Consider the following 24,199-nt stretch of genomic DNA (forward strand, 5'->3'; position numbering starts at 1 on the left):
GTGAACCTTGATCTCTTTCCATTATTATTGTTTTATTATGTTATTAAGTTATCCTGGAAATATGCTTTGCTGTACGGTAACACTGTATTTTCATCATATACAGTGTGTCCATTAATATGCACTGACCATTTAAAAACACTGTTTAAATTAGCAGAATAACAAAGTTTTAATTTATCTAAATAAATCATAAACCGGAAGTAAGAGGTGGGGCGGGGGCTATTTTCCCCCGTGCCCTGCGGTCCCTCTGCCTCTCGGTTCGCCCCTGTTCTTTCCACAGAAACGGAACCTTCACCTTCCTGATCTGTTGAAAGGAGAGAAACCGACACATGGACCCGGAAGACCGACAGAAAGACTAGATTACAGCTGGGTTGCTGTCGGATGTTATTTCCTCTCCACCCGGAGATTACCACGACTAAACAAGGTAGGACCCACGTTCATTACCTCCACCAAGGAGGAGATCTTTTGTGGTTTTTCTGAGAACGGGTCCTGGTCCAACAGGGTGTTTTCACATCAGGACAGTCCGCTAGACTCGGTCCGGTTCGGGACTGGGCTCAGCTGTAAGGTGGGTCCATGCTGACCGAGATCATGTTCACGCTGCACTTTGGTCAAACCTATAGACATCATATAGACATAGAATCATATCTGCATAGACATAATATATACGTAGACTCACGCTGTCGAGCTGACGTCTCATCGCGCCGCCATCTTGGATGGGTCTCCATGCGCCTCCAATGTATTTACCTGTAAGGTGTAGGTCCAACCACAACAATAACTTCACCAAGTTTTACCTGATTTTTCTCAGTTTGGTTTGTTACAAAGGGCGGAGATATTGTTTCATACATGTCACTATAAAACATTAAAAACTACGTGCTTTTATGCTAAAATATTTCTACAACACTATATAATTAAGACATAAGGTAGCTGCAATGTAAATAAATGTATAATTGAATTTTATACTAACATGTTTGATTGTTTATTGATGCATTTGGATTCATCTATCTATTTTTATCGGGTCAAATAGCAAATTATCATTCAACCTTGTGAAATGTAATTCCATATGATCTGCTTTCAATATTTCTCTGGTTATAGCAACCGTATGCTGAACAAAATACGGGAATAGTTGCTGCTTTCTCTTGACTACGGTTGACTCTTTCTTTTACTTACATTTCTTAATTTGTCAATATAGAGATACAGTTGTACAAAGTCTGAAAATAAAGTATCAAAACTGTGCGATTCAAAAGTTGCCCATAAAAACACTTGAAGAACGTAAACCTCCACCAAGGTCTTTTAAAAAGTTCCTGGATCCAAAAGGTGATCCAGATCACCACCAAAAGTAAATCAGTTCTTCCTTCTTACGTTTCCAACAAGTCCTGAAAATTTCATGAAAATTTGTCCGAAACTTTTTACGTTATCTTGAACACAAACAGACAAACAGATAAAACCAGTAAAAACATAACCTCCTTGGCAGAGGTAATTATGCTAACATGTAAAACTCTCTTTGTGAAGCATCAATATCATATTTTTCCATAAACACCTCATAGGAGTAAAATTTATTATTTTGTAGATTATTCACTGTGTTAACATTATTTATAAACCAGTTATGTAGAAAAGTGTTTTGTTTGTGTGTAATATATATATACGCGTTGTTCCACAGAAAACAGTTATGTGGGGAAACTACGTTGACTCTGCAGCAGAGACCCATCCAATATGGCAATGATGCAGGTTCCTTCTTCAGCGCTCAATGAGGTGTCTACGTATATATGATGTCTGTGGATCAAACCAGCCAAACCATTAGAATAATATATCCCCATTCCCACCAGAGGTGGCGCTGCACGAGTATTTAGAAAAGAGAGGACAAGACTGGCGTGAAGAAGAAAACTCTGTTTCCTCCACCTGCCAGTTAAACATGGAGACCAAACTATGGCTGTTTTGGGTTTTTATTGTGTCTTATGCAAGTATCCTGCAGAAATCCACTGCAACAATGGACGCAGTATGAACACCAGACGAGGCAGAGGACCCTTAACACCATTGCTATGGATTTACCCACAATGCAATGCTACGCCACATGCAGGAAGGGACTTGTTATGTAGTCCGCTTCCTTTATTTGGTCCGCTTGATGGACCAAGACCTGCGTTTGGAGGTGGACCGAGTCCGCTTCTTTGGTCCCAAGGCCAGATTATCCAATGGGCATTATGGGCACAGGCCCAGGGGCCCATGTCCACTTGGGGCCCATATGGGGCCTACGTAGGGCATATACCAGCAGTTTGGACATGAAACAAAACGTACATAAAAGCCAGATAGTTACACCAAAGTGTCTAGTGTGTTGCTACTGGTGCCATTGGCTGAAAGATGTCAGAAATGTAGTTCCACAGTGTATCTTTCCCACTTTTCACAATTTTGCGGTGGGGAAGGGGGGCCCTGGAACATTCTGGGCCCAAGGACCTGTGCACTTTTAATCTGGCCCTGCTTGGTCCGAATCAGAATTTGTTTGGATCATTCACATTTTCCCAAACGAAGCGAACTTTCTGAGCAAACGGACTCTGACTCGGATCAGAAAGGCTGATGTGAACGTGCCTCTGATCTAGATCAGCATCTAGTTCAGGAATATTGTGAAGGATTCTTCCTCATTGTGAAATTGGACCATTTTCAGTATATTTGCATTTAACTCCACAGTAAATGTGAAGAAAATCCAGGAGAAGTTCTCAACTGGTTTTCTGTCAGCTGCTGGGTGGACGTCTGAGCTCTTACTGGGTTTTTAAAGTTTTCCTTGAACACACCAGAACTCATCCGGTTCTGATTCATTTCAGTAAAGCTGAAAGACGGAACAAAAACTAACATTTTTATGCTGGATTTTAAAAAAATGGTTGTAAATGAGAGATTTTTTAAATTATTTCTATTTCTATTTTGTGTAATTAAATTAATAATCTTTGTCGTCTTATTTGTGTTTTTATTTCCATATTATTTATAATTTTATTATTGGTTTGACTTATTTTTTTTATTGTCATGTTTTCTTGTATTTATTTATATTTAATAATTGTAAATAAATTCAGTCATGAAGGGGTTACACCTTGTGCTTCATTTTCACATGAAAACACGAGGAAAGAGGCTGATATTTTCTCAAATTTCTCTCCTGAATGGAACAACCAACCATCAGATCCAGAATAAACCACATGAATCAGTTACTAATCGGATCAGCTGATCGTGGAAATCTTTGGGAGGGCTGGTCGTTGATCGTGTCATCTGATGACATTTCTGCTCATTCATGCTGTTTCTCCTGCAGTTGAGGAGGAAAGATTGCATCACGGCGAGTCCTGCGTCAGGTCCACATGAGATCCAGGTATTACATCTCAGTCCAGCAGACAGAACTTTATCACACCGTACCGCTGTGTACAAGCTGAAATGTAGTCATGTGATGTCTGCTCATCAGTAATGTTGCTTTCACAACATTCAGGAAGACAGGACAGGATACGAGGATGGAGACCCAAGAGGGAGAAGACAAAGTCAGATGGAGGTAATAAAACAGACAGAAAGCTCTAAAGTTCCGCTGTTCCTGACTAGATCCTCCAGGAGGCAGAATGAGATCCTCTTGTCCAGAAGATGTTCGCAGGAAGCGACAAGGCTAATGTGTAACATAGCAACATGACTGGAGATACTCAGATAAGAGGCGCGACCAGCTTCAGCATCCAAAGCAAACAGATACCATGACAACCTCAGTCTCTGCTGGGGGTAGGAAAAAGAATTTAAAAAATCAAAAATCGGATTTTTTGCTTCACAATTTTAAAATCGATTTTTTTTCTTTCAAAAATTGATTTTTTTCCAAATCAATTAAATTAATCCACAATCAATTTTTTGTCTTTTTTTTTGTTTTTGTTAATATTTTTACTTATCTTCTTCGGCATCATAGCAGCAGAATGATGGTCCGGCTACTGGGTTGTTTTTTCCTCATTGATCAAGAAAAATGTCGAGCAAAAAAAAAGTTTTTTTTCTTTTTTTTTTTTGTTGTTTAGATTACAAAAATCAGCAATTTCAAAGAATTGTGAGAATCACAATTTAAATTAAATCGGCACCCAAAAAAATGGGAATCGGATCAAATCGGGACAAAAACACTTCGTCACAGCCCTCGTGTCCACCCAGAGCTTCTGATCATTTCTCCACACAGACGAGGTTCACGTGAAACCAGAGACTCTGCTGGTTACAGAGACGTCTGTCTCGTGTCGGTGGGACAGAAACTCTGGAAGACGTCTGTCTCGTCTCCATGGGACAGAAACTCTGGAAGACGTCTGTCTCGTCTCTGTGGGACAGAAACTCTGGAAGACGTCTGTCTCGTCTCCGTGGGACAGAAACTCTGGAAGACGTCTGTCTCGTCTCCATGGGACAGAAACTCTGGAAGACGTCTGTCTCGTCTCAGTGGGACAGAAACTCTGGAAGACGTCTGTCTCGTCTCTGTGGGACAGAAACTCTGGAAGACGTCTGTCTCGTCTCTGTGGGACAGAAACTCTGGAAGACGTCTGTCTCGTCTCCGTGGGACAGAAACTCTGGAGACGTCTGTCTCGTCTCCATGGGACAGAAACTCTGGAAGACGTCTGTCTCGTCTCCATGGGACAGAAACTCTGGAAGACGTCTGTCTCGTCTCCATGGGACAGAAACTCTGGAAGACGTCTGTCTCGTCTCTGTGGGACAGAAACTCTGGAAGACGTCTGTCTCGTCTCTGTGGGACAGAAACTCTGGAAGACGTCTGTCTCGTCTCTGTGGGACAGAAACTCTGGAGACGTCTGTCTCGTCTCAGTGGGACAGAAACTCTGGAAGACGTCTGTCTCGTGTCGGTGGGACAGAAACTCTGGAAGACGTCTGTCTCGTCTCTGTGGGACAGAAACTCTGGAAGACGTCCGTCTCGTCTCTGTGAGACAGAAACTCTGGAAGACGTCTGTCTCGTCTCCGTGGGACAGAAACTCTGGAAGACGTCTGTCTCTTCTCTGTGGGACAGAAACTCTGGAAGACGTCTGTCTCGTCTCCGTGGGACAGAAACTCTGGAGACGTCTGTCTCGTCTCCGTGGGACAGAAACTCTGGAAGACGTCCGTCTCGTCTCTGTGGGACAGAAACTCTGGAAGACGTCTGTCTCGTCTCCTTGGGACAGAAACTCTGGAAGACGTCTGTCTCGTCTCCGTGGGACAGAAACTCTGGAAGACGTCTGTCTCGTCTCCGTGGGACAGAAACTCTGGAAGACGTCTGTCTCGTCTCTGTGGGACAGAAACTCTGGAAGACGTCTGTCTCGTCTCTGTGGGACAGAAACTCTGGAAGACGTCTGTCTCGTCTCTGTGGGACAGAAACTCTGGAAGACGTCTGTCTCGTCTCCGTGGGACAGAAACTCTGGAAGACGTCTGTCTCGTCTCTGTGGGACAGAAACTCTGGAGACGTCTGTCTCGTCTCCGTGGGACAGAAACTCTGGAGACGTCTGTCTCGTCTCTGTGGGACAGAAACTCTGGAGACGTCTGTCTCGTCTCTGTGGGACAGAAACTCTGGAAGACGTCTGTCTCGTCTCCGTGGGACAGAAACTCTGGAAGACGTCTGTCTCGTCTCTGTGGGACAGAAACTCTGGAAGATGTCTGTCTCGTCTCTGTGGGACAGAAACTCTGGAAGATGTCTGTCTCGTCTCTGTGGGACAGAAACTCTGGAAGACGTCTGTCTCGTCTCCGTGGGAAAGAAACTCTGGAAGACGTCTGTCTCGTCTCCGTGGGAAAGAAACTCTGGAAGACGTCCGTCTCGTCTCTGTGGGACAGAAACTCTGGAAGACGTCTGTCTCGTCTCTGTGAGACAGAAACTCTGGAAGACGTCTGTCTCGTCTCTGTGGGACAGAAACTCTGGAAGACGTCTGTCTCGTCTCTGTGGGACAGAAACTCTGGAAGACGTCCGTCTCGTCTCTGTGGGACAGAAACTCTGGAAGACGTCTGTCTCGTCTCTGTGGGACAGAAACTCTGGAAGACGTCTGTCTCGTCTCTGTGGGACAGAAACTCTGGAAGACGTCCGTCTCGTCTCTGTGAGACAGAAACTCTGGAAGACGTCTGTCTCGTCTCCGTGGGACAGAAACTCTGGAAGACGTCTGTCTCTTCTCTGTGGGACAGAAACTCTGGAAGACGTCTGTCTCTTCTCTGTGGGACAGAAACTCTGGAAGACGTCTGTCTCGTCTCTGTGGGACAGAAACTCTGGAAGACGTCCGTCTCGTCTCCGTAAGACAGAAACTCTGGAAGACGTCCGTCTCGTCTCTGTGGGACAGAAACTCTGGAAGATGTCTGTCTCGTCTCTGTGGGACAGAAACTCTGGAAGACGTCTGTCTCGTCTCCGTGGCAAAGAAACTCTGGAAGACGTCCGTCTCGTCTCTGTGAGACAGAAACTCTGGAAGACGTCCGTCTCGTCTCTGTGGGACAGAAACTCTGGAAGACGTCTTTCTCGTCTCTGTGGGACAGAAACTCTGGAAGACGTCTGTCTCGTCTCTGTGGGACAGAAACTCTGGAAGACGTCTGTCTCGTCTCTGTGAGACAGAAACTCTGGAAGACGTCTGTCTCGTCTCTGTGGGACAGAAACTCTGGAAGACGTCTGTCTCGTCTCTGTGGGACAGAAACTCTGGAAGACGTCTGTCTCTGTGGGACAGAAACTCTGGAAGACGTCTGTCTCGTCTCTGTGGGACAGAAACTCTGGAAGACGTCTGTCTCGTCTCTGTGGGACAGAAACTCTGGAAGACCTCTGTCTCGTCTCTGTGGGACAGAAACTCTGGAAGACCTCTGTCTCGTCTCTGTGGGACAGAAACTCTGGAAGACGTCTGTCTCGTCTCTGTGGGACAGAAATTCAGGAAGACGTCTGTCTCATCTCTGTGGGACAGAAACTCTGGAAGACGTCTGTCTCGTCTCTGTGGGACAGAAACTCTGGAAGACATCCGTCTCGTCTCTGTGAGACAGAAACTCTGGAAGACGTCCGTCTCGTCTCTGTGGGACAGAAATTCAGGAAGACGTCTGTCTCATCTCTGTGGGACAGAAACTCTGGAAGACGTCTGTCTCGTCTCTGTGGGACAGAAATTCAGGAAGACGTCTGTCTCATCTCTGTGGGACAGAAACTCTGGAAGACGTCTGTCTCGTCTCTGTGGGACAGAAACTCTGGAAGACATCCGTCTCGTCTCTGTGGGACAGAAACTCTGGAAGACATCCGTCTCGTCTCTGTGGGACAGAAATTCAGGAAGACATCCGTCTCGTCTCTGTGGGACAGAAACTCTGGAAGACGTCTGTCTCGTCTCTGTGGGACAGAAACTCTGGAAGACGTCCGTCTCGTCTCCGTTGGACATAAATTCAGGAAGACGTCTGTCTCGTCTCCGAGGGACAGAAACTCTGCCAGCCACACATCACACATTATAAAATGAATCATGATGGTCCTGCAAGTTTCCATGGAAACTAAGGTCGTGCTAGTTTCCATGGAGATGAAGGTCCTGCTAGTTTCCATGGAGACTAAGGTTGTGCTGGTTTCCATGGAGATGAAGGGAGTTTTATTGTTTTGTATTCTCTCCTCCGATCATGATCTATCCTGCTCTTCACGTCTGTCTGGACCCTCATTGTGTTTCTGAGGTAAATATGGGATCTAAACCTGGATCCTCGTGACTCTGACCGTTGATGGAGGTGTCCATCTTCATCATCATCATCATGGGGCGATGGCTTCCTGAGATATTTACCTGGTACCACTTAAACACCTGGAAACCTGCTCCCCTGACCTTATCTGCACAGCTCCATGGTCTGATCAGTTAAAATCTCTGCAGGTTGAAGTGAAAAAGATGATGATGATGATGATGATGTAAAAATAGTTTGAAGCCTCCTGTTTTCAAACTGGCAGGTTAAAATGAAACTAACTCAAAGGAATTTTTCTAGGAAACAGCTGGAAGCTTTGTGATCTCTTGATCAGACTCTGGTGATTCAGATAGAAAACAAAAAGAAGCTGACTACCTCTTCTTCTTCTTCTTCTTCTTCTTCTTCTTCTTGTCTTCTCAAAGGGGGCACCATGATGACCTTCAGCCTGTGGGCCTTCCTCCCCCCCCTCTTCTCTTTGGGCACCGCTGCTGGATTATGGATTGTGTAAGTTCACCTTTGGTTCTGTCTGGTTCTTTCCGGTTCTGTCTGGTTCTATCCAGTTCTGTCTGGTTCTGTCTGGTTCTTTCCAGTTCTGTCTGGTTCTATCCAGCTCTGTCTGGTTCTATCCAGTTCTGTCTGGTTATTTCCGGTTCTTTCCAGTTCTGTCTGGTTCTATCCAGTTCTGTCTGGTTCTATCCGGTTCTGTCTGGTTCTATCAAGGTCTGTCTGGTTCTTTCCAGTTCTGTCTGGTTCTTTCCAGTTCTGTCTGGTTCTATCCAGTTCTGTCTGGTTCTTTCCAGTTCTGTCTGGTTCTTTCCAGTTCTGTCTGTTTCTTTCCGGTTCTTTCCAGTTCTGTCTGGTTCTATCAAGGTCTGTCTGGTTCTATCCAGTTCTGTCTGGTTCTATCCAGCTCTGTCTGGTTCTATCCAGTTCTGTCTGGTTATTTCCGGTTCTTTCCAGTTCTGTCTGGTTCTATCCAGTTCTTTCCGGTTCTGTCTGGTTCTATCCGGTTCTGTCTGGTTCTATCAAGGTCTGTCTGGTTCTTTCCAGTTCTGTCTGGTTCTATCCAGTTCTGTTCTATCAAGGTCTGTCTGGTTCTATCCAGTTCTGTCTGGTTCTATCAAGGTCTGTCTGGTTCTATCCAGTTCTGTCTGGTTCTATCCGGTTCTGTCTGGTTCTATCAAGGTCTGTCTGGTTCTATCCAGTTCTGTCTGGTTCGATCCAGTTCTGTCTGGTTCTATCCAGTTCTGTCTGGTTCTATCAAGGTCTGTCTGGTTCTATCCGGTTCTGTCTGGTTCTTTCCGGTTCTGTTTGGTTCTTTCCGGTTCTGTCTGGTTCTTTCCGGTTCTGTCTGGTTCTATCAAGGTCTGTCTGGTTCTATCCAGTTCTTTCTGGTTCTATCCAGGTTTGTCTGGTTCTATCCAGTTCTGTCTGGTTCTATCAAGGTCTGTCTGGTTCTTTCCGGTTCTGTTTGGTTCTTTCCGGTTCTGTCTGGTTCTTTCCAGTTCTGTCTGGTTCTGTCTGGTTCTTTCTGGTTCTATCCAGGTCTGTCTGGTTCCTAACCGGTTCTGTCTGGTTCTTTCCGGTTCTGTCTGGTTCTATCCAGTTCTGTCTGGTTCTTTCCAGTTCTGTCTGGTTCTATCCGGTTCTGTGAGGTTCTTTCCAGTTCTGTCTGGTTCTTTCCGGTTCTGTCTGGTTCTATCAAGGTCTGTCTGGTTCTTTCCGGTTCTGTCTGGTTCTATCCGGTTCTGTGAGGTTCTTTCCAGTTCTGTGAGGTTCTTTCCAGTTCTGTCTGGTTCTATCAATGTCTGTCTGGTTCTATCCAGTTCTGTCTGGTTCTATCAAGGTCTGTCTGGTTCTATCCAGTTCTGTCTGGTTCTATCAAGGTCTGTCTGGTTCTATCCGGTTCTGTTTGGTTCTATCCGGTTCTGTTTGGTTCTTTCCAGTTCTGTCTGGTTCTTTCCAGTTCTGTCTGGTTCTATCCAGTTCTGTCTGGTTCTATCCGGTTCTGTCTGGTTCTATCCGGTTCTGTCTGGTTCTATCCAGTTCTGTCTGGTTCTTTCCAGTTCTGTCTGGTTCTTTCCAGTTCTGTCTGGTTCTATCCGGTTCTGTGAGGTTCTTTCCAGTTCTGTCTGGTTCTATCAATGTCTGTCTGGTTCTTTCCAGTTCTGTCTGGTTCTTTCCGGTTCTGTCTGGTTCTATCAAGGTCTGTCTGGTTCTTTCCGGTTCTGTCTGGTTCTATCCGGTTCTGTGAGGTTCTTTCCGGTTCTGTGTGGTTCTTTCCAGGTCTGTCTGGTTCTTTCTGGTTCTTTCCGGTTCTGTCTGGTTCTATCCGGTTCTGTGAGGTTCTTTCCGGTTCTGTGTGGTTCTTTCCAGGTCTGTCTGGTTCTTTCTGGTTCTTTCCAGTTCTGTCTGGTTCTATCCGGTTCTGTCTGGTTCTATCCAGCTCTGTCTGGTTTTTTCCGGTTCTTTCCAGTTCTGTCTGGTTCTATCCAGTTCTTTCTGGTTCTATCCAGGTCTGTCTGGTTCTATCCAGTTCTATCCAGTTCTGTCTGGTTCTTTCCAGTTCTGTCTGGTTCTTTCCAGTTCTGTCTGGTTCTTTCTGGTTCTATCCAGGTCTGTTTGGTTCCTAACCGGTTCTGTCTGGTTCTTTCCGGTTCTGTCTGGTTCTATCCAGTTCTGTCTGGTTCTTTCCAGGTCTGTCTGGTTCTTTCTGGTTCTATCCGGTTCTGTGAGGTTCTTTCCAGTTCTGTCTGGTTCTATCAATGTCTGTCTGGTTCTTTCCAGTTCTGTCTGGTTCTTTCCAGTTCTGTCTGGTTCTTTCCGGTTCTGTCTGGTTCCATCCGGTTCTGTGAGGTTCTTTCCGGTTCTGTCTGGTTCTTTCCGGTTCTGTCTGGTTCTTTCCGGTTCTTTCTGGTTCTGTACAGGTCTGTCTGATTCTTTCCGGTTCTGTCTGGTTCTATCAAGGTCTGTCTGGTTCTTTCCGGTTCTATCCGGTTCTGTGAGGTTCTTTCCGGTTCTGTGTGGTTCTTTCCAGGTCTGTCTGGTTCTTTCTGGTTCTTTCCGGTTCTGTCTGGTTCTATCCGGTTCTGTGAGGTTCTTTCCGGTTCTGTGTGGTTCTTTCCAGGTCTGTCTGGTTCTTTCTGGTTCTGTCTGGTTCTATCCAGTTCTGTGTGGTTCTTTCCGGTTCTGTGTGGTTCTTTCAAGGTCTGTCTGGTTCTTTCTGGTTCTGTCTGGTTCTATCCGGTTCTGTGAGGTTCTTTCCGGTTCTGTGTGGTTCTTTCCAGGTCTGTCTGGTTCTTTCTGGTTCTTTCCGGTTCTGTCTGGTTCTATCCGGTTCTGTGAGGTTCTTTCCGGTTCTGTGTGGTTCTTACCAGGTCTGTCCGGTTCTGTCTGGTTCTATCCAGGTCTGTCTGGTTCTTTCCAGTTCTGTCTGGTTCTGTCCGGTTCTGTGTGGTTCTTTCCAGTTCTGTCTGGTTCTATCCAGTTCTGTGTGGTTCTTTCCAGTTCTGTCTGGTTCTATCCAGGTCTGTCTGGTTCTGCTTTTTGGTGTTGTGAGGAAAAGGAAGACATGTTCATTCTGAGGAGCTTCAGCTGCAATCAGACTGAAACCAGAGACCGCTTCAGAACGTAGTTCGGATCAGATTTGCCAAAATCAATGATCATTTTTTTCTGTTCCGATTTTCTGTCATTGGATATGAAGCAATTTTGACGTGACGGACATCTGCAGTTCTGTTGTTACATGTCAGGATCCCTGGATAATCAGACTTTTCACAGGTTGTTGTTTAAAATATCTGAATTCAAAAGGAAAAAGATTATTTGGATTTCCTCCGTTCAGTGCAAATCTGAAAGTAACTAAATCCAAAATGATTCATTAAATTACTTTACAACCTTTTAACGTGTTATTCAACAAAGTAGTTTACACATGAATAAAACATGTCATCATTCAGTACAAAGAAGAATTAAATGCATGATTGGAAAAAATGTAAAAGCAAAACTATAAATAAATGAATAAAATGAATGAAAATAGGTCATAAAATAAAAATGTAATGTAAGTTTAGATTAGTAACACAAAGTTTGAAATCATGCAACTTGAAATTAAAGCAGAATTATTTTTATCTGTTCATAATTTAGTCTCCTTCAGGCCTCCGTAGGTTGAACCAAATTCGGCTGAAATCCGGTGAAATGTTCTCGTTCTTTTTACATCTTTCACTGTAAAGCTCCAGATGCAAACTGAGCTCTGAGGTTAAGGGACGGTAAAATCCTCCTGGATGGTCTCATCCGGCTGCAGCAGTGTGTTTCTAAGAAACCTTCCTGTTTCGCTGCTTTCCATCAGATACATCATGGCTGTTTTCCAGGGGAGCGTCACACCGCTGACTACAGTAGAGTACAGGTATGAATCTCACGCCATCATTTAACGTAGCACATGATTCCATTCATCTCCTGGTTTCATCTCTTCTCACCTCCTCCAGCAGGAAGAACGGATCTTTGTTTCCTCCCTTCATCAGGTAGGCATCTGCTTTCATCCCGTCAAACAGTAGAAGAAGAGCGGTGTGTCCATTAAACTCCTCTTCCTCCCGTTTGCTCCCCTTTCCTCGCATTTCCTCCCGTTTGCTCCCATTTTCTCCCATTCCCTCTTGTTCCCTCCCGTTTGCTCCCCTTTCTTCCCGTTTGCTCCCCTTCCCTCCCGTTTGCTCCCCTTTCCTTCCGTTTGCTCCCCTTTCTTCCCCTTCCCTCCCGTTTGTACCCCTTCCCTCCCGTTCGCTCCCCTTTCTTCCCCTTCCCTCCCGTTTGTACCCCTTCCCTCCCGTTTGCTCCCCTTTCCTCCCGTTTGCTCCCCTTTCTTCCCGTTTGCTCCCCTTTCTTCCCGTTTGCTCCCCTTCCCTCCCGTTTGCTCCCCTTTCCTTCCGTTTGCTCCCCTTTCTTCCCGTTTGCTCCCGTTTGCTCCCCTTTCCTTCCGTTTGCTCCCCATTCTTCCCGTTTGCTCCCGTTTGCTCCCCTTTCCTCCCGTTTGCTCCCCTTTCTTCCCGTTCCCTCCCGTTTGTACCCCTTTCCTCCCGTTCCCTCCCTTTCTTCCCGTTCCCTCCCGTTTGTACCCCTTTCCTCCCGTTTGCTCCCCTTTCTTCTCGTTCCCTCTTGTTCCCTCCCGTTTGCTCCCCTTTCCTCCCGTTTGCTCCCCTTTCTTCCCGTTTGCTCCCGTTTGCTCCCCTTCCCTCCCGTTTGCTCCCCTTTCCTCCCGTTTGCTCCCCTTTCTTCCCGTTTGCTCCCCTTCCCTCCCGTTTGCTCCCCTTTCTTCCCGTTTGCTCCCCTTTCCTTCCGTTTGCTCCCCATTCTTCCCGTTTGCTCCCGTTTGCTCCCCTTCCCTCCCGTTTGCTCCCCTTTCTTCCCGTTCCCTCCCGTTTGTACCCCTTTCCTCCCGTTCCCTCCCTTTCTTCCCGTTCCCTCCCGTTTGTACCCCTTTCCTCCCGTTTGCTCCCCTTTCTTCTCGTTCCCTCTTGTTCCCTCCCGTTTGCTCCCCTTTCCTCCCGTTTGCTCCCCTTTCTTCCCGTTTGCTCCCGTTTGCTCCCCTTCCCTCCCGTTTGCTCCCCTTTCCTCCCGTTTGCTCCCCTTCCCTCCCGTTTGCTCCCCTTTCTTCCCGTTTGCTCCCGTTTGTACCCCTTTCCTCCCGTTTGCTCCCCTTTCTTCTCGTTCCCTCTTGTTCCCTCCCGTTTGCTCCCTCCCGTTTGCTCCCCTTTCCTCCCGTTTGCTCCCCTTTCCTCCCGTTTGCTCCCCTTTCTTCCCGTTTGCTCCCGTTTGCTCCCCTTCCCTCCCGTTTGCTCCCCTTTCCTCCCGTTTGCTCCCCTTCCCTCCCGTTTGCTCCCCTTTCTTCCCGTTTGCTCCCGTTTGCTCCCCTTCCCTCCCGTTTGCTCCCCTTTCCTCCCGTTTGCTCCCCTTTCTTCCCGTTCCCTCCCGTTTGTACCCCTTTCCTCCCGTTCCCTCCCTTTCTTCCCGTTCCCTCCCGTTTGTACCCCTTTCCTCCCGTTCCCTCCCGTTTGTACCCCTTTCCTCCCGTTCCCTCCCTTTCTTCCCGTTCCCTCCCGTTTGTACCCCTTTCCTCCCGTTTGCTCCCCTTTCTTCTCGTTCCCTCTTGTTCCCTCCCGTTTGCTCCCTTTCCTCCCGTTTCCTCCCGCAGCCTGTCAGGAAACTTCCCGCCAGCCAGCTGCTTCTTCAGCGAGGTCATGGACCTGGCAGCGTTTCTGGGTAGGAAAGCATCCAGCTGATGTTGGAAGTCCCGCTCTGCTGCCTGTGACTCGTGCGCTGCTTCTGTTTCAGGGTTTGTCATCGGCATCCTCAGATACCTCCAGCTGAGGAACAGATTAGACAAAGCTTGGCTCAACTTTGTTAGCATGCTAGCTTTCTGCGCCGGCTGCTTCGGGATGACCATCGTTGGAAACTTCCAGGTAAAACAACCTCTGCGGGATAAATCCAGACCGCAGACGAACTCCAGCTCACTGACGCTGATTTCCTAGATCCTTAATATGCTGATGATCCACAACGTGGGCACGCTGATGACGTTTGGACTGGGCACGCTGTACTGCTGGGTGCAGTCTTACATCACCCTGAAGGTCAGCCAGAAGCATGAGGGGAGGAGAGTCGCCATCCTTCGCTTCGGGCTGTCTACGTGCATCACTCTCTGCTTCATACTCACATTCGGTATCCTTTCCTGCACAGTTGTGCACCTCCAACACGCTAACATCACACTGAGGAGCCTCATGGGACACCTGAAGAGTCTAACTGTGTAAATGCGTCAAATAAATAAAAATCCATCCATCTTCTGCAGCTTATCCGGGGTCAGGTCGCGGGGGCAGCAGCCTAAGCAGGGAAGCCCAGACTTCCCTCTCCCCAGCCACATTTACCAACTCTGTGGGGGGATCCCGAGGCGTTTCCAGGCCAGCTGAGAGATGTAATCCCTCCAGCGTGTCCTGGGTCTTCCCCGGGGTCTCCTCCCAGAGGGACGTGCCTGTAACACCTCACCAGGGAGGTCCAGGAGGCATCCTGACCAGATGCCCGAGCCACCTCAACTGGTTCCTCTCGATGCGGAGGAGCAGCAGCTCTACTCTGATCTCCTCCCGGATGACCGAGCTCCTCACCCTATCTCTAAGGGAGAGCCCGGCCACCCTGCGGAGGAAACCCATTTCACCCGCCTGTATACGAGATCTCCTTCTTTCGGTCACGACCCACAGCTCATGACCATAGGTGAGGGTAGGAACGTAGATCGGCTGGTAAATCGAGAGCTTCTCCTTCTGGCTCAGCTCCTTCTTCACCACGACAGACCGGCGCAGAGTCCGCATTACTGCAGACGCCGCACCGATCCGTCTGTCCATCTCACGCTCCATCCTTCCCTCACTCGTGAACAAGACCCCGAGATATTTAAACTCCTCCACTTGAGGCAGGACCTGACTCCCGACCCGGAGAGGGCAATCCACCCTATTCCGGCTGAGGACCATGGTCTCAGATTTGGAGGTGCTGATTCTCATCCCAGCTGCTTCACACTCGCCCAAGCGAGAGCTGGAGATCACGGTAAAAAATGTACCAGTGAAGTATAAAACAGAAATCTAAACATATTTCAAACACATGAACAGGCTTGTCCGAAGTCGGTCGTCGATGTCCTGCAGGTTTTCCATGTACCCCTTTCAGACACATTAGGGATCCAGCAGCCAATGCAGACTGACAGATTCATTTGGGTGTTGCAGCAGGGAAACATGGAAACTGCAGGACTGTGGCCCTCGAGGACCTGATTAAGGGTCGCGAGAGGTGGACTGGGACAATGTTGAGTAACCAGTCAACCTAACATGCATGTCTTTGGATGGTGGGAGGAAGCCGGAGAACCACAAGCAACCTTCTTGCTGTGAGGCTGCAGTGCTAACCACTTCGCTACCATGCAGCCTCCGTGCCAACAAAGTTTATTTAACTATTGATCAAATTGGTCAGTTTTCTAAATTACGATATAAATTTACTGAATACATATTTTTTAGACAGTCTGGTGAATCCGACACCTGTACAGATGTACGACGCCTCCGTCACATCACTCATCATATTCCTCATATGCTCCAACAGGTTTAATGTCTGGCAGCTGTTTGTCAGTGGTTGCCATGGTGAATGCAGGAATCAGAGCCTTATTGATGATGGCTTGTTACTGAGAATGAAGATACTTGGAGTAGCTGGAAGCAGCTGATCCGCTGACATGTTGCTAACGTTTCCCTTAACTCCTGATGCAGCGCTGATCCATGTCTCCATCATGCACGCAGCTCGCTGCCAGTGGGCGCTGGTCATGTTCTTCCTCATCTTCATCAGCACTTTCGCAGTCGAGTTTCGTCACATCCACTTCAAGGTGGTGTGCAGCGACACCAAAAGGTCTTCCCTCAGCGAGTGGGACGCCTCGCAAGTGTTCAGAGAGTCGGAGGACCAGCATGAGGACCAGGCGTGGGACCAGCATCAGGATCAGCCCCGGGACCTGCTTTAGGACCATCTGTAGGAATGTTGAAAGATCCAAAGACTGGACCGGCGGGACCGATCAGTCCTCGTTTGTGTTCTGATGAAGCTTTAAGTGTGTCCTCCAGCCTCTCTGGAGAAAAACCGAATCACTACGTCGTTGTCTGGAGGCTTTCTACGCGTCTCTGCATTTAAAAGTCAACATGATATGCATTTTGTCTAATTGTATCCAATTATTCTGCTTATATGTCTAAAAATACATAAAACTGAGATGCATGGATCCAGTATCAGTTCTCAGTGTTCATCAGTAAAATACAGAAACATTTGTTTTTGACATTTCTGTGTAAACGAACAGTTGAAGTAAAACTGGACCTGATCACTTCCACTCTTATCTCTGCCCTCATTTTTACTCCTGATAGACTCAGTTTCTTTCTAGTTGGTTAACACAAACATCTGCCAAAGACATGTGAGCGTCTCGGACGACTCGCAGCGTCTCGGACGACTCGCAGAAGCTCAGACGACTCGCAGAAGCTCAGACGACTCGCAGCGTCTGACGACTCGCAGAAGCTCAGACGACTCGCAGAAGCTCAGACGACTCGCAGAAGCTCAGACGACTCGCAGAAGCTCAGACGACTCGCAGAAGCTCAGACGACTCGCAGAAGCTCAGACGACTCGCAGCGTATGACGACTCGCAGAAGCTCAGACGACTCGCAGCGTATGACGACTCGCAGAAGCTCAGACGACTCGCAGCGTCTGACGACTCGCAGAAGCTCAGACGACTCGCAGCGTCTGACGACTCGCAGAAGCTCAGACGACTCGCAGAAGCTCAGACGACTCGCAGAAGCTCAGACGACTCGCAGCGTCTGACGACTCGCAGAAGCTCAGACGACTCGCAGAAGCTCAGACGACTCGCAGAAGCTCAGACGACTCGCAGCGTATGACGACTCGCAGAAGCTCAGACGACTCGCAGCGTCTGACGACTCGCAGAAGCTCAGACGACTCGCAGCGTATGACGACTCGCAGAAGCTCAGACGACTCGCAGCGTCTGACGACTCGCAGAAGCTCAGACGACTCGCAGCGTATGACGACTCGCAGAAGCTCAGACGACTCGCAGAAGCTCAGACGACTCGCAGAAGCTCAGACGACTCGCAGCAGCTCAGACGACTCGCAGCAGCTCAGACGACTCGCAGCTCAGACGACTCGCAGAAGCTCAGACGACTCGCAGCAGCTCAGACGACTCGCAGCTCAGACGACTCGCAGAAGCTCAGACGACTCGCAGAAGCTCAGACGACTCGCAGAAGCTCAGACGACTCGCAGAAGCTCAGAGTTCCCGCTGCATGTCTGAGCTGCTGAATGAGGAAGGCCGAGCAGAGAGAAACTCATGAAGTGAAGCTGCGAGAAGAAAATGACGTCATTTTCTCGCGCACTGCCGGGGTTGGTATTGATCGGATGAACTACAGAGTCTGACATTGGTCATTCTAGACTCCAACAGAAAGTCTGACAAATCAGATATTCTGCCACCTTTCCCAGTTTCCTGAAGAACAAATATGCTACCAAGATGTTTAGTTGGAAGTCCAACAACGTGTTTGTATGAATCATTTGCTGTTAAAACGTTTGCAGAAATAATGACGAGAGAAAATAAATACCTTCATCTCTGAGAGTTGAATGTTATGTAGATTTCATGGACTGATATGAACTTATGTCCAACATAAAGTTGAAAAAACCACATTAGTACCAAACGTTGCACATCCTATTCATGCTAAGGTGTTCCTACACTGATGGTTTGCATGTGAATGTAGTTAAAGTTGCTGTAATAACTTACAGGTCCTGTATTACACATCTGCATGACCCGCGAGACTATTTCTCTCCATAAAATCAGCTGTTGTCTGTCTGACGGCAGCAGCTGGACGCCTTCCACACGCTGCCGAACAAATGAACATCTGGACACCAGCTGAGTGAGACAAGGCATTTATTAGGTCATTTCCTGATTAATACCCACTGTTTCACACACTGATCATCAGTTTGGCAATTTTTTAGCTTTTTTCTTCACAGATGAACACCACGTTACATTTAAACACGCTCACCTGCAGGGGATTTAGACGGAGGAGGAGTTTTCTACAGACAAACAGGATCACGGGCTAAAAACGAGTTAAAGTGTACAGGTGGGAAATGGAAACAAAACAGCTCACACACACACACACATATACACACGGCTGGAAAGTGGCAGTCAAATATACGCTCTGTCTACACGTTAAAAAGTACAACATCCTCACAGTTTGTCTACAGTTTCCTTCAAACTTTCTCTAATTTCAGTTCATTCAGTGATGCTCCACATAGGTTATTATTAAAATTTATCTGTCCTGCCAGGACGTGAGACTTATTTAGCCATCTGTAAGGCTAAGAGAGTCCCAGCACCTCCAGCTGTCGACGTGGAACAACACAAAACAGGGTTGTAAGAAGTCGGGGACACAAAGAAGAAAGGAAAAGGTGGACATGATGAGGCATCCTCCTTGCTACGTTAAACACATCCCATCAGCTGAAGTTGGCTAAAGGAGGTAATGAGGTTATAGTGGGAGCTCTCCTCATCCATCAGCTCCATGTTTCCAGGCCTGACCACCACCAGCACGTTCACCCCGGCTTCTTCTGCAGCTTTAGCTTCTGCAACAACAAACCCACAAGTGGGACGAGATCCAGGACTAAAGCAGGCTCTGGCAGAGCATTACAAGCTTTTTCTTGTCAAATTCAACCTGAAGCAGCACTTTCACTGGAAGTCATGATCAATTAGACCTTCTAGAAGTTTTACATGAACCTGTTGGGAGCCAGAAACTGCAGTTTACCATGTTTACCTGCTACTAGCAGCAGCGTTACACAGTCTGCTCCAAGCAAGAAGAACAGTTTTACTGGAGCAAATGTCTATTAATATAGACTCTTTTCACTTCATTACCATTGTTTTAATGTTTCTTTAAGGTCTTTTTTTAATGTAAAGTTCTTAAAGTTATGTAACACGCTGCTTGCATGTTACTAACGTGCTTCTAGCATGCTACCAACGTGCTGCTAACATGCTACCAGCACGCAACTAGCAACCTACTAGCATGCCGCTAACACGCTGCTTGCATGGTATTTAGGTGCTTCTTGCATGCTGCTAACATGCTGCTCGTGTACCATTAACATGCTGCTAACATGCTACTAGCACGCAACTAACAAGCTACTAGCAGACAGGTAACGTGCTGCTTGCAGTTAGCGTGCTACGAGAGCCATTAAAATGCTAAGAACATGCTAGCATCATGCTACTCACATAATACTAGCATGCTACTAACATGCTGGTAGCAAGCTACCACCATGTTGCTAGCGTGCCATTAAAAAGCTGCTAAGATCCAGGTAGAAAGCCGCTAACATGCTACTAATGTGCTGCAAATGTGTCATGAACATACTGCTAATATGATAGCATCATGCTACTAACCTATGCTAGCATGTTACTAACATGCTGCTAACTTGCTGGTAGCAAGCTATGGCAGTGTTGCAAGCGTGCCAGATGTTTGCAGCTTATTAAGCTGGAAAACATCTGGTAGCATGAAGCTAACATGCTGCTAGCATGCTAATAATCTGTTAACTGGTTTCTAGCCTGTTATGAGCATGCTACTAGCACTCTTCTAACGTGCTTACCTCTGGTGACGTCTGTCAGGAAGGTTATCTCGTCAGGTTGGCAGCCGATTCTCTCTGCAATCCTCTCGTAGCTTTTAGCCTCTACTTTAGCTCCTATCGTGGTGTCAAAGTGGCCGTCAAATAACTGAAACCATTAAATAAAAACCATCCAATCAGAAGCTGCGCTGCAGAAAAGCTTTTCAGAGGAGTATATTCAGTTTCAAGACTTTATCAAAAAGAAGAGGTATTTCCTCACATCTAGAACGTCGCCTTCCACAGAATATCCGAACAGGAGTTTCTGAGCCTCCACGCTTCCCGAGGAGTAGATGTAGACCTTCAGGCCGCGTTCGCGCCATGTTTTAATGGACGGAACCACATCTGGATAGATTCTGTTTTAAAACAAACAAACACATCAAACAAAACTGTTCATTTTTTTCTTTTACCTGCAAAAACTTTCAAAGGCATCAAGCGCATCTTCTAGAAAATTCCTCCAGAAACTGAATTATGGTATATTTAAATAAATGAGACTGCTGAACCGGGTGTCTTGTTCTGATTGGGCTTTGTTTATTTCTGGACGGAGGTTTCATGAAAAATCATGATTTATGTTGGAAAGTTCCTCTGAGAACAAAGGTGGAGAAACGGCTGGACGTCTTTAGCTTCACCCCCAGATCTTCATCCTACCTGAACTGTGAGATCTCTCTTGTCTTATCTCTTCTTTTGTCTCTCCATCTCTTTTCCTCACTTCCTCTGATCATGTCTTCTTAAATTTCTTTACAGAATCAGCGAATGTGCACGTTCAGAACGGCTAGTGTGTTGACATTAGTTTGCGAGCATATCAAGCAGTTTATAAAAAGAAAATTTAGCTGAAATGTCACGTTGCATACCGGATGATAAAATCGTACAGTTTGGTTCCTCAGACTCAGCATGCTGCGGAAACAACAACTCTAGAAATACACAGAATAGATTTCACAGAGCTGCATCAGCTGCATGTTAGCTAACAAGCTGCTAGCAGCTTGTGTTGACAGCATGTTAGCTGCTTGTTAGCAGCATTTCTAATCTAAGGCACGTGTCGAACTCCAGTCCTCGAGGGTCAGTATCCTGAAGATTTTTGTTGTCTCCCTGCTCCAACACACCTGACCGAAACTTAAAAAGAGGTTGACAAGAAGCCGCTGGACGCATTTGATTCAAATCATCTGTGTTGGGAGAGGGAAACAACAAAAACCCGCCGGATACCGGCCCTCGACCCCTGGTCTAAGGTCTAAGCACCACCCCACTCCCCCCATCAAAAAGCAACTAGACCCGCCCTGTGGTGAGCTGATGAAGACAAAAGCTGGTTTATTTTCAGCGTGAGTGACCAACAGCTTTATGTAACGTTGACGTCAAGACGTTTGTGTTTAGATTTATGCAGACAAGACCGAAGCATTGCCAGGTCAGCGGCGAGCATGTAAACCCGATATGACTGAGTAGTAGCGAGTAAAAGGATGCATTGTCAGGAGGATTTCTGCACTGCGAGGAGGAAGCATGACAGTAGTTTTAAAAGAAAAACATCCTCATGAATGATTCCTCATTTAATTGTCTTAAAGGTTAAAAATAGTTTTAATTATTCAGAACTTCAAACCGTGAGAAACGTTTATTGCTCATGATGAAGCACCAGTTCACGCAGCAGGGCTCAGGACTTAACTCTGGGTCTCGAGCAAAAAGAAAAGTTTATGTATAAAGTCTTCAGGATAACCAGGAAGCAGTGGGCGGAGCCAGGGGAGGGAAAACACAGATTTACTGCGTCAAGCATCCTATTCTCCTTACAGTTAACTATTAGTGATAAAACATGTTCAGACCGGTTTAACTCTGCAGCTCTGAAGAGGCTGAGAAGGAGTACGAGACATGTTATCCATGTCTGTCTGTTCAGAACATCAGCAGAGAATCTGCAGCCTGCATTCAGCATCTAAATGTTTGTCATGTGACTGCGTTTCAGCTCAGCTGTGAGGAGGTTTTGTTCCGAACATTCTTATTGATGTTTCCCGGTGAGCTGCCTATGAGCTGAAGGTTGATGAAACGTTAGAAAATGACCACAACGCAGGTCATCAGAGCCTTAAACATTAGGTTTCAGCAGAGTTTGATTAAAAGTCAGATGTTTAATATCCAGGAAAATGATCGAAGTACTTACTCGCCTTTGATTCTTCCAGAGGTATAAGCTGCCCTCCACATGTGACCCTGGAGCTGTTTGAGTGCTGTGGACTTCCTGTCTGCAGCCATCTGCCACAGCACACTCTCCACCACTTCGTGGATGGCCTTCTCCTCATCGGTGTGGACCGTCTGGTCTACAGTGTGGACGGGACACGCCCGGTTCTGCCTCATGTCCTCCTCAATCTGCCGGGATAAAATGTTACAAGGGGTTATTTATGCATTAAAATGTGCAGGAAATACCTGAGAAGTAACAAAAAATATGTTTTAATGTCTTTTCTGTCTGCTACAAATGTTTTTATCTTTCAGCAACAAAATCAGCTGCATGAAGTCTGAGAAAAATAAACGTTTCCACTTTAATGATTATCTTTTACATTTATATTTAACACATTTAACGGATATTTTTAAAATATTTACTAACTTTAATTTGTAAAAATAAATTCAGTAAGTTCCAAACATTTTGAACGAGACAGCTTTGTGATCTGGATTAAATTATTTCAGCTCCTCTTTCATTCATCTGTCAACACATTTTCCTCCAAGTCTGAGACAACTTTCTGTTTCATCTCATTATCATGATCTGCAGATGAAAACTCTTTATATTCTCACCTGTTTCTTCAGCAGATGAACATCTTGTTTACACTCATCTTCCTCCCAATGAGTGGACAAGTAATCCTCAAGATGCTCCTTGATGTAGGGAAACAAAATATCCTGGGAGAGAGCAAGACAAAGAATTCAGTTCATTTTTTCTTTTAGATCAATGAACAGCATATACAGAAAAAAACTTTATTCTCATCTTATTCCTGTTTTATTCTTTGCTTAAATGATGAAGGCATTGATTGTTGTGCTGCGTTCAATGTACACGGGAAAGGATGTGTTTACTGACCTGGTCGACAACCACGTTATTTATTACTTCGTAAAAAGTGACAATAGTCCCATGATTATAGGGGCTGCCTTTTAATACTCAGGAGCAGATGTTTTTATGTTAACTATGGGGGTTGATGTAAACTTTAAATACGATAAATCTCGTAATTACGAGTATTCCTGAATGCACCTGAAAGCATCGTACGAGTTGCCTGTTTCGCTAACATCGATGCTAAAAACGACCTATTATCTATCCGTTTCTTCTTGAATACATTTCCATACTTGCATGTGAAATAAATTGAGCCAGACTTCATCTTAATCATCATTATGACTCTAGAGATGGAGTGAAAATACCCTGATATGTTTTGTCTGCTTCCCGGTGGGTGACAGACAGCTGTTTGCTGCTTCGCGCAACCAGGAACTGCAAATAAATTTACCTTAACAAACGTTATTGGTGTGGTGGTTCCTTCAATGTCCAGCAAAAGTGCACTGGTGGAAGCAGGGATGGAAACAGAAGCCATTTTTTGTTTGGGTAGTGTGCAGCTGGCGTTAGCTGGCGTTAGCTGGATTAGCAGCACCACCGCGGAGTCGCAGCCAGGCAGCGTCCCGGTCCTCCCCGCTTCTCCCGGCTGGACAGACCAAGCACAGCCGCGGTAACCGAGGAGCTAGAAATATAGTCGGTAATCTGCCACTAACTTACTACCCGTCCCATTTTTCCTCTGCTGACGATCACACAAAGCAGCGACCAACTCACATGTTCAGTTCTGACGGCTCGGCTTCCGTCCAGCAGGTGGCGCCAGCGTGTTTGTATGCGGATTAGAAACAAACGACAAAACTTCATGAGAAACATGTATGTGTATACCCTGCATACTCTCTTGATGTACCACAGAATGTGATCAGACAAATCAATCGAAACAACTTCAATTTTATATGGAAAAATAGACATCACTATATAAGGAAAAATGACATTGTCAAATCGTTAGAGGAAGGTGGACTAAATGCTATTGATTTTGATCCAATGAATGGGGTTCTAAAATTAAGGTGGTTACAAAATTTTATTATCCATATGGATACTCTATGGTTTAATCTCCCTTCTAAAATATTTTCTAGTCTAGGTGGCATCCAATTTCTTCTAAAATGTGATTTTGAACTATCTAAACTCCCCTTAAAACTTTCCAAATTTCATGAACAAGTCCTACAATACTGGAAATTAATATACAAACATAACTTTACGCCTCATGACACGCCAATATGGAACAACAGATATATCCTTATTAAGAAAAAATCTTTTTATTTTAAAGACTGGAATGAACAAGGAGTGTGGTCGGTATTGCACTTAATGGATGATAGGGGGAATTTTCTTAGCCTTGCTGATTTCAGCCGTAAATTTCAAATTGTTTGCTCAGCCCAACAATTCTCCAATGTCATTAATGCAATC

The 24,199-nt window shown here is 46.2% G+C and overlaps 2 protein-coding genes across 3 annotated transcripts; one reads left to right on the top strand and one right to left on the bottom strand.

The window, feature by feature from the left end:
- The first annotated feature begins 294 nt into the window (after positions 1 to 294).
- On the top strand, positions 295 to 16,335 carry tmem150c (transmembrane protein 150C). 2 transcript variants are annotated; one of them, XM_079256901.1, is made up of 9 exons: positions 295 to 421; positions 3,281 to 3,337; positions 3,452 to 3,511; positions 11,942 to 11,998; positions 12,078 to 12,113; positions 13,778 to 13,845; positions 13,918 to 14,045; positions 14,115 to 14,298; positions 15,864 to 16,335. In XM_079256901.1, exons 2-9 carry the CDS (start codon positions 3,327 to 3,329, stop codon positions 16,106 to 16,108), a joined length of 789 nt encoding a protein of 262 aa, XP_079113027.1. In that variant the 5' UTR covers positions 295 to 421; positions 3,281 to 3,326; the 3' UTR covers positions 16,109 to 16,335. The 2 variants fall into 2 exon arrangements, with proteins under 2 accessions (XP_079113027.1, XP_079113026.1); XM_079256900.1 differs by lacking the exons at positions 3,281 to 3,337; positions 3,452 to 3,511 and adding an exon at positions 8,028 to 8,109 and having other exon boundaries at positions 322 to 421.
- A 1,701-nt stretch (positions 16,336 to 18,036) lies between these two features.
- On the bottom strand, positions 18,037 to 23,532 carry enoph1 (enolase-phosphatase 1). The gene is made up of 6 exons (XM_079257230.1): positions 23,199 to 23,532; positions 22,507 to 22,608; positions 21,884 to 22,086; positions 19,976 to 20,108; positions 19,741 to 19,864; positions 18,037 to 18,735 (listed from the first exon to the last, which is right to left on the bottom strand). Exons 1-6 carry the CDS (start codon positions 23,280 to 23,282, stop codon positions 18,596 to 18,598), a joined length of 786 nt encoding a protein of 261 aa, XP_079113356.1. The 5' UTR covers positions 23,283 to 23,532; the 3' UTR covers positions 18,037 to 18,595.
- Positions 23,533 to 24,199: the final 667 nt, after the last annotated feature.

Source organism: Telmatherina bonti (genome assembly GCF_933228915.1).
Source record: "Telmatherina bonti genome assembly, chromosome: 17".
NCBI lineage: Eukaryota > Metazoa > Chordata > Actinopteri > Atheriniformes > Telmatherinidae > Telmatherina > Telmatherina bonti.

Bases quoted from the DNA above. Each gene is read 5' to 3' on its own strand.
- tmem150c (XM_079256900.1), top strand. From the start codon at position 379: ATGTTATTTCCTCTCCACCCGGAGATTACCACGACTAAACAAG. The intron at 8,110-11,941 runs GTAAGTTCACCT...GCTTTCCATCAG, and splicing joins GCTGCTGGATTATGGATTGT to ATACATCATGGCTGTTTTCC. The intron at 13,846-13,917 runs GTAGGAAAGCAT...CTTCTGTTTCAG, and splicing joins GGACCTGGCAGCGTTTCTGG to GGTTTGTCATCGGCATCCTC.
- enoph1 (XM_079257230.1), bottom strand. From the start codon at position 23,282: ATGGCTTCTGTTTCCATCCCTGCTTCCACCAGTGCACTTTTGCTGGAC. The intron at 22,609-23,198 runs GTAAATTTATTT...GCTCTCTCCCAG, and splicing joins CACCAATAACGTTTGTTAAG to GATATTTTGTTTCCCTACAT. The intron at 19,865-19,975 runs GTGAGGAAATAC...TAATGGTTTCAG, and splicing joins TGGAAGGCGACGTTCTAGAT to TTATTTGACGGCCACTTTGA.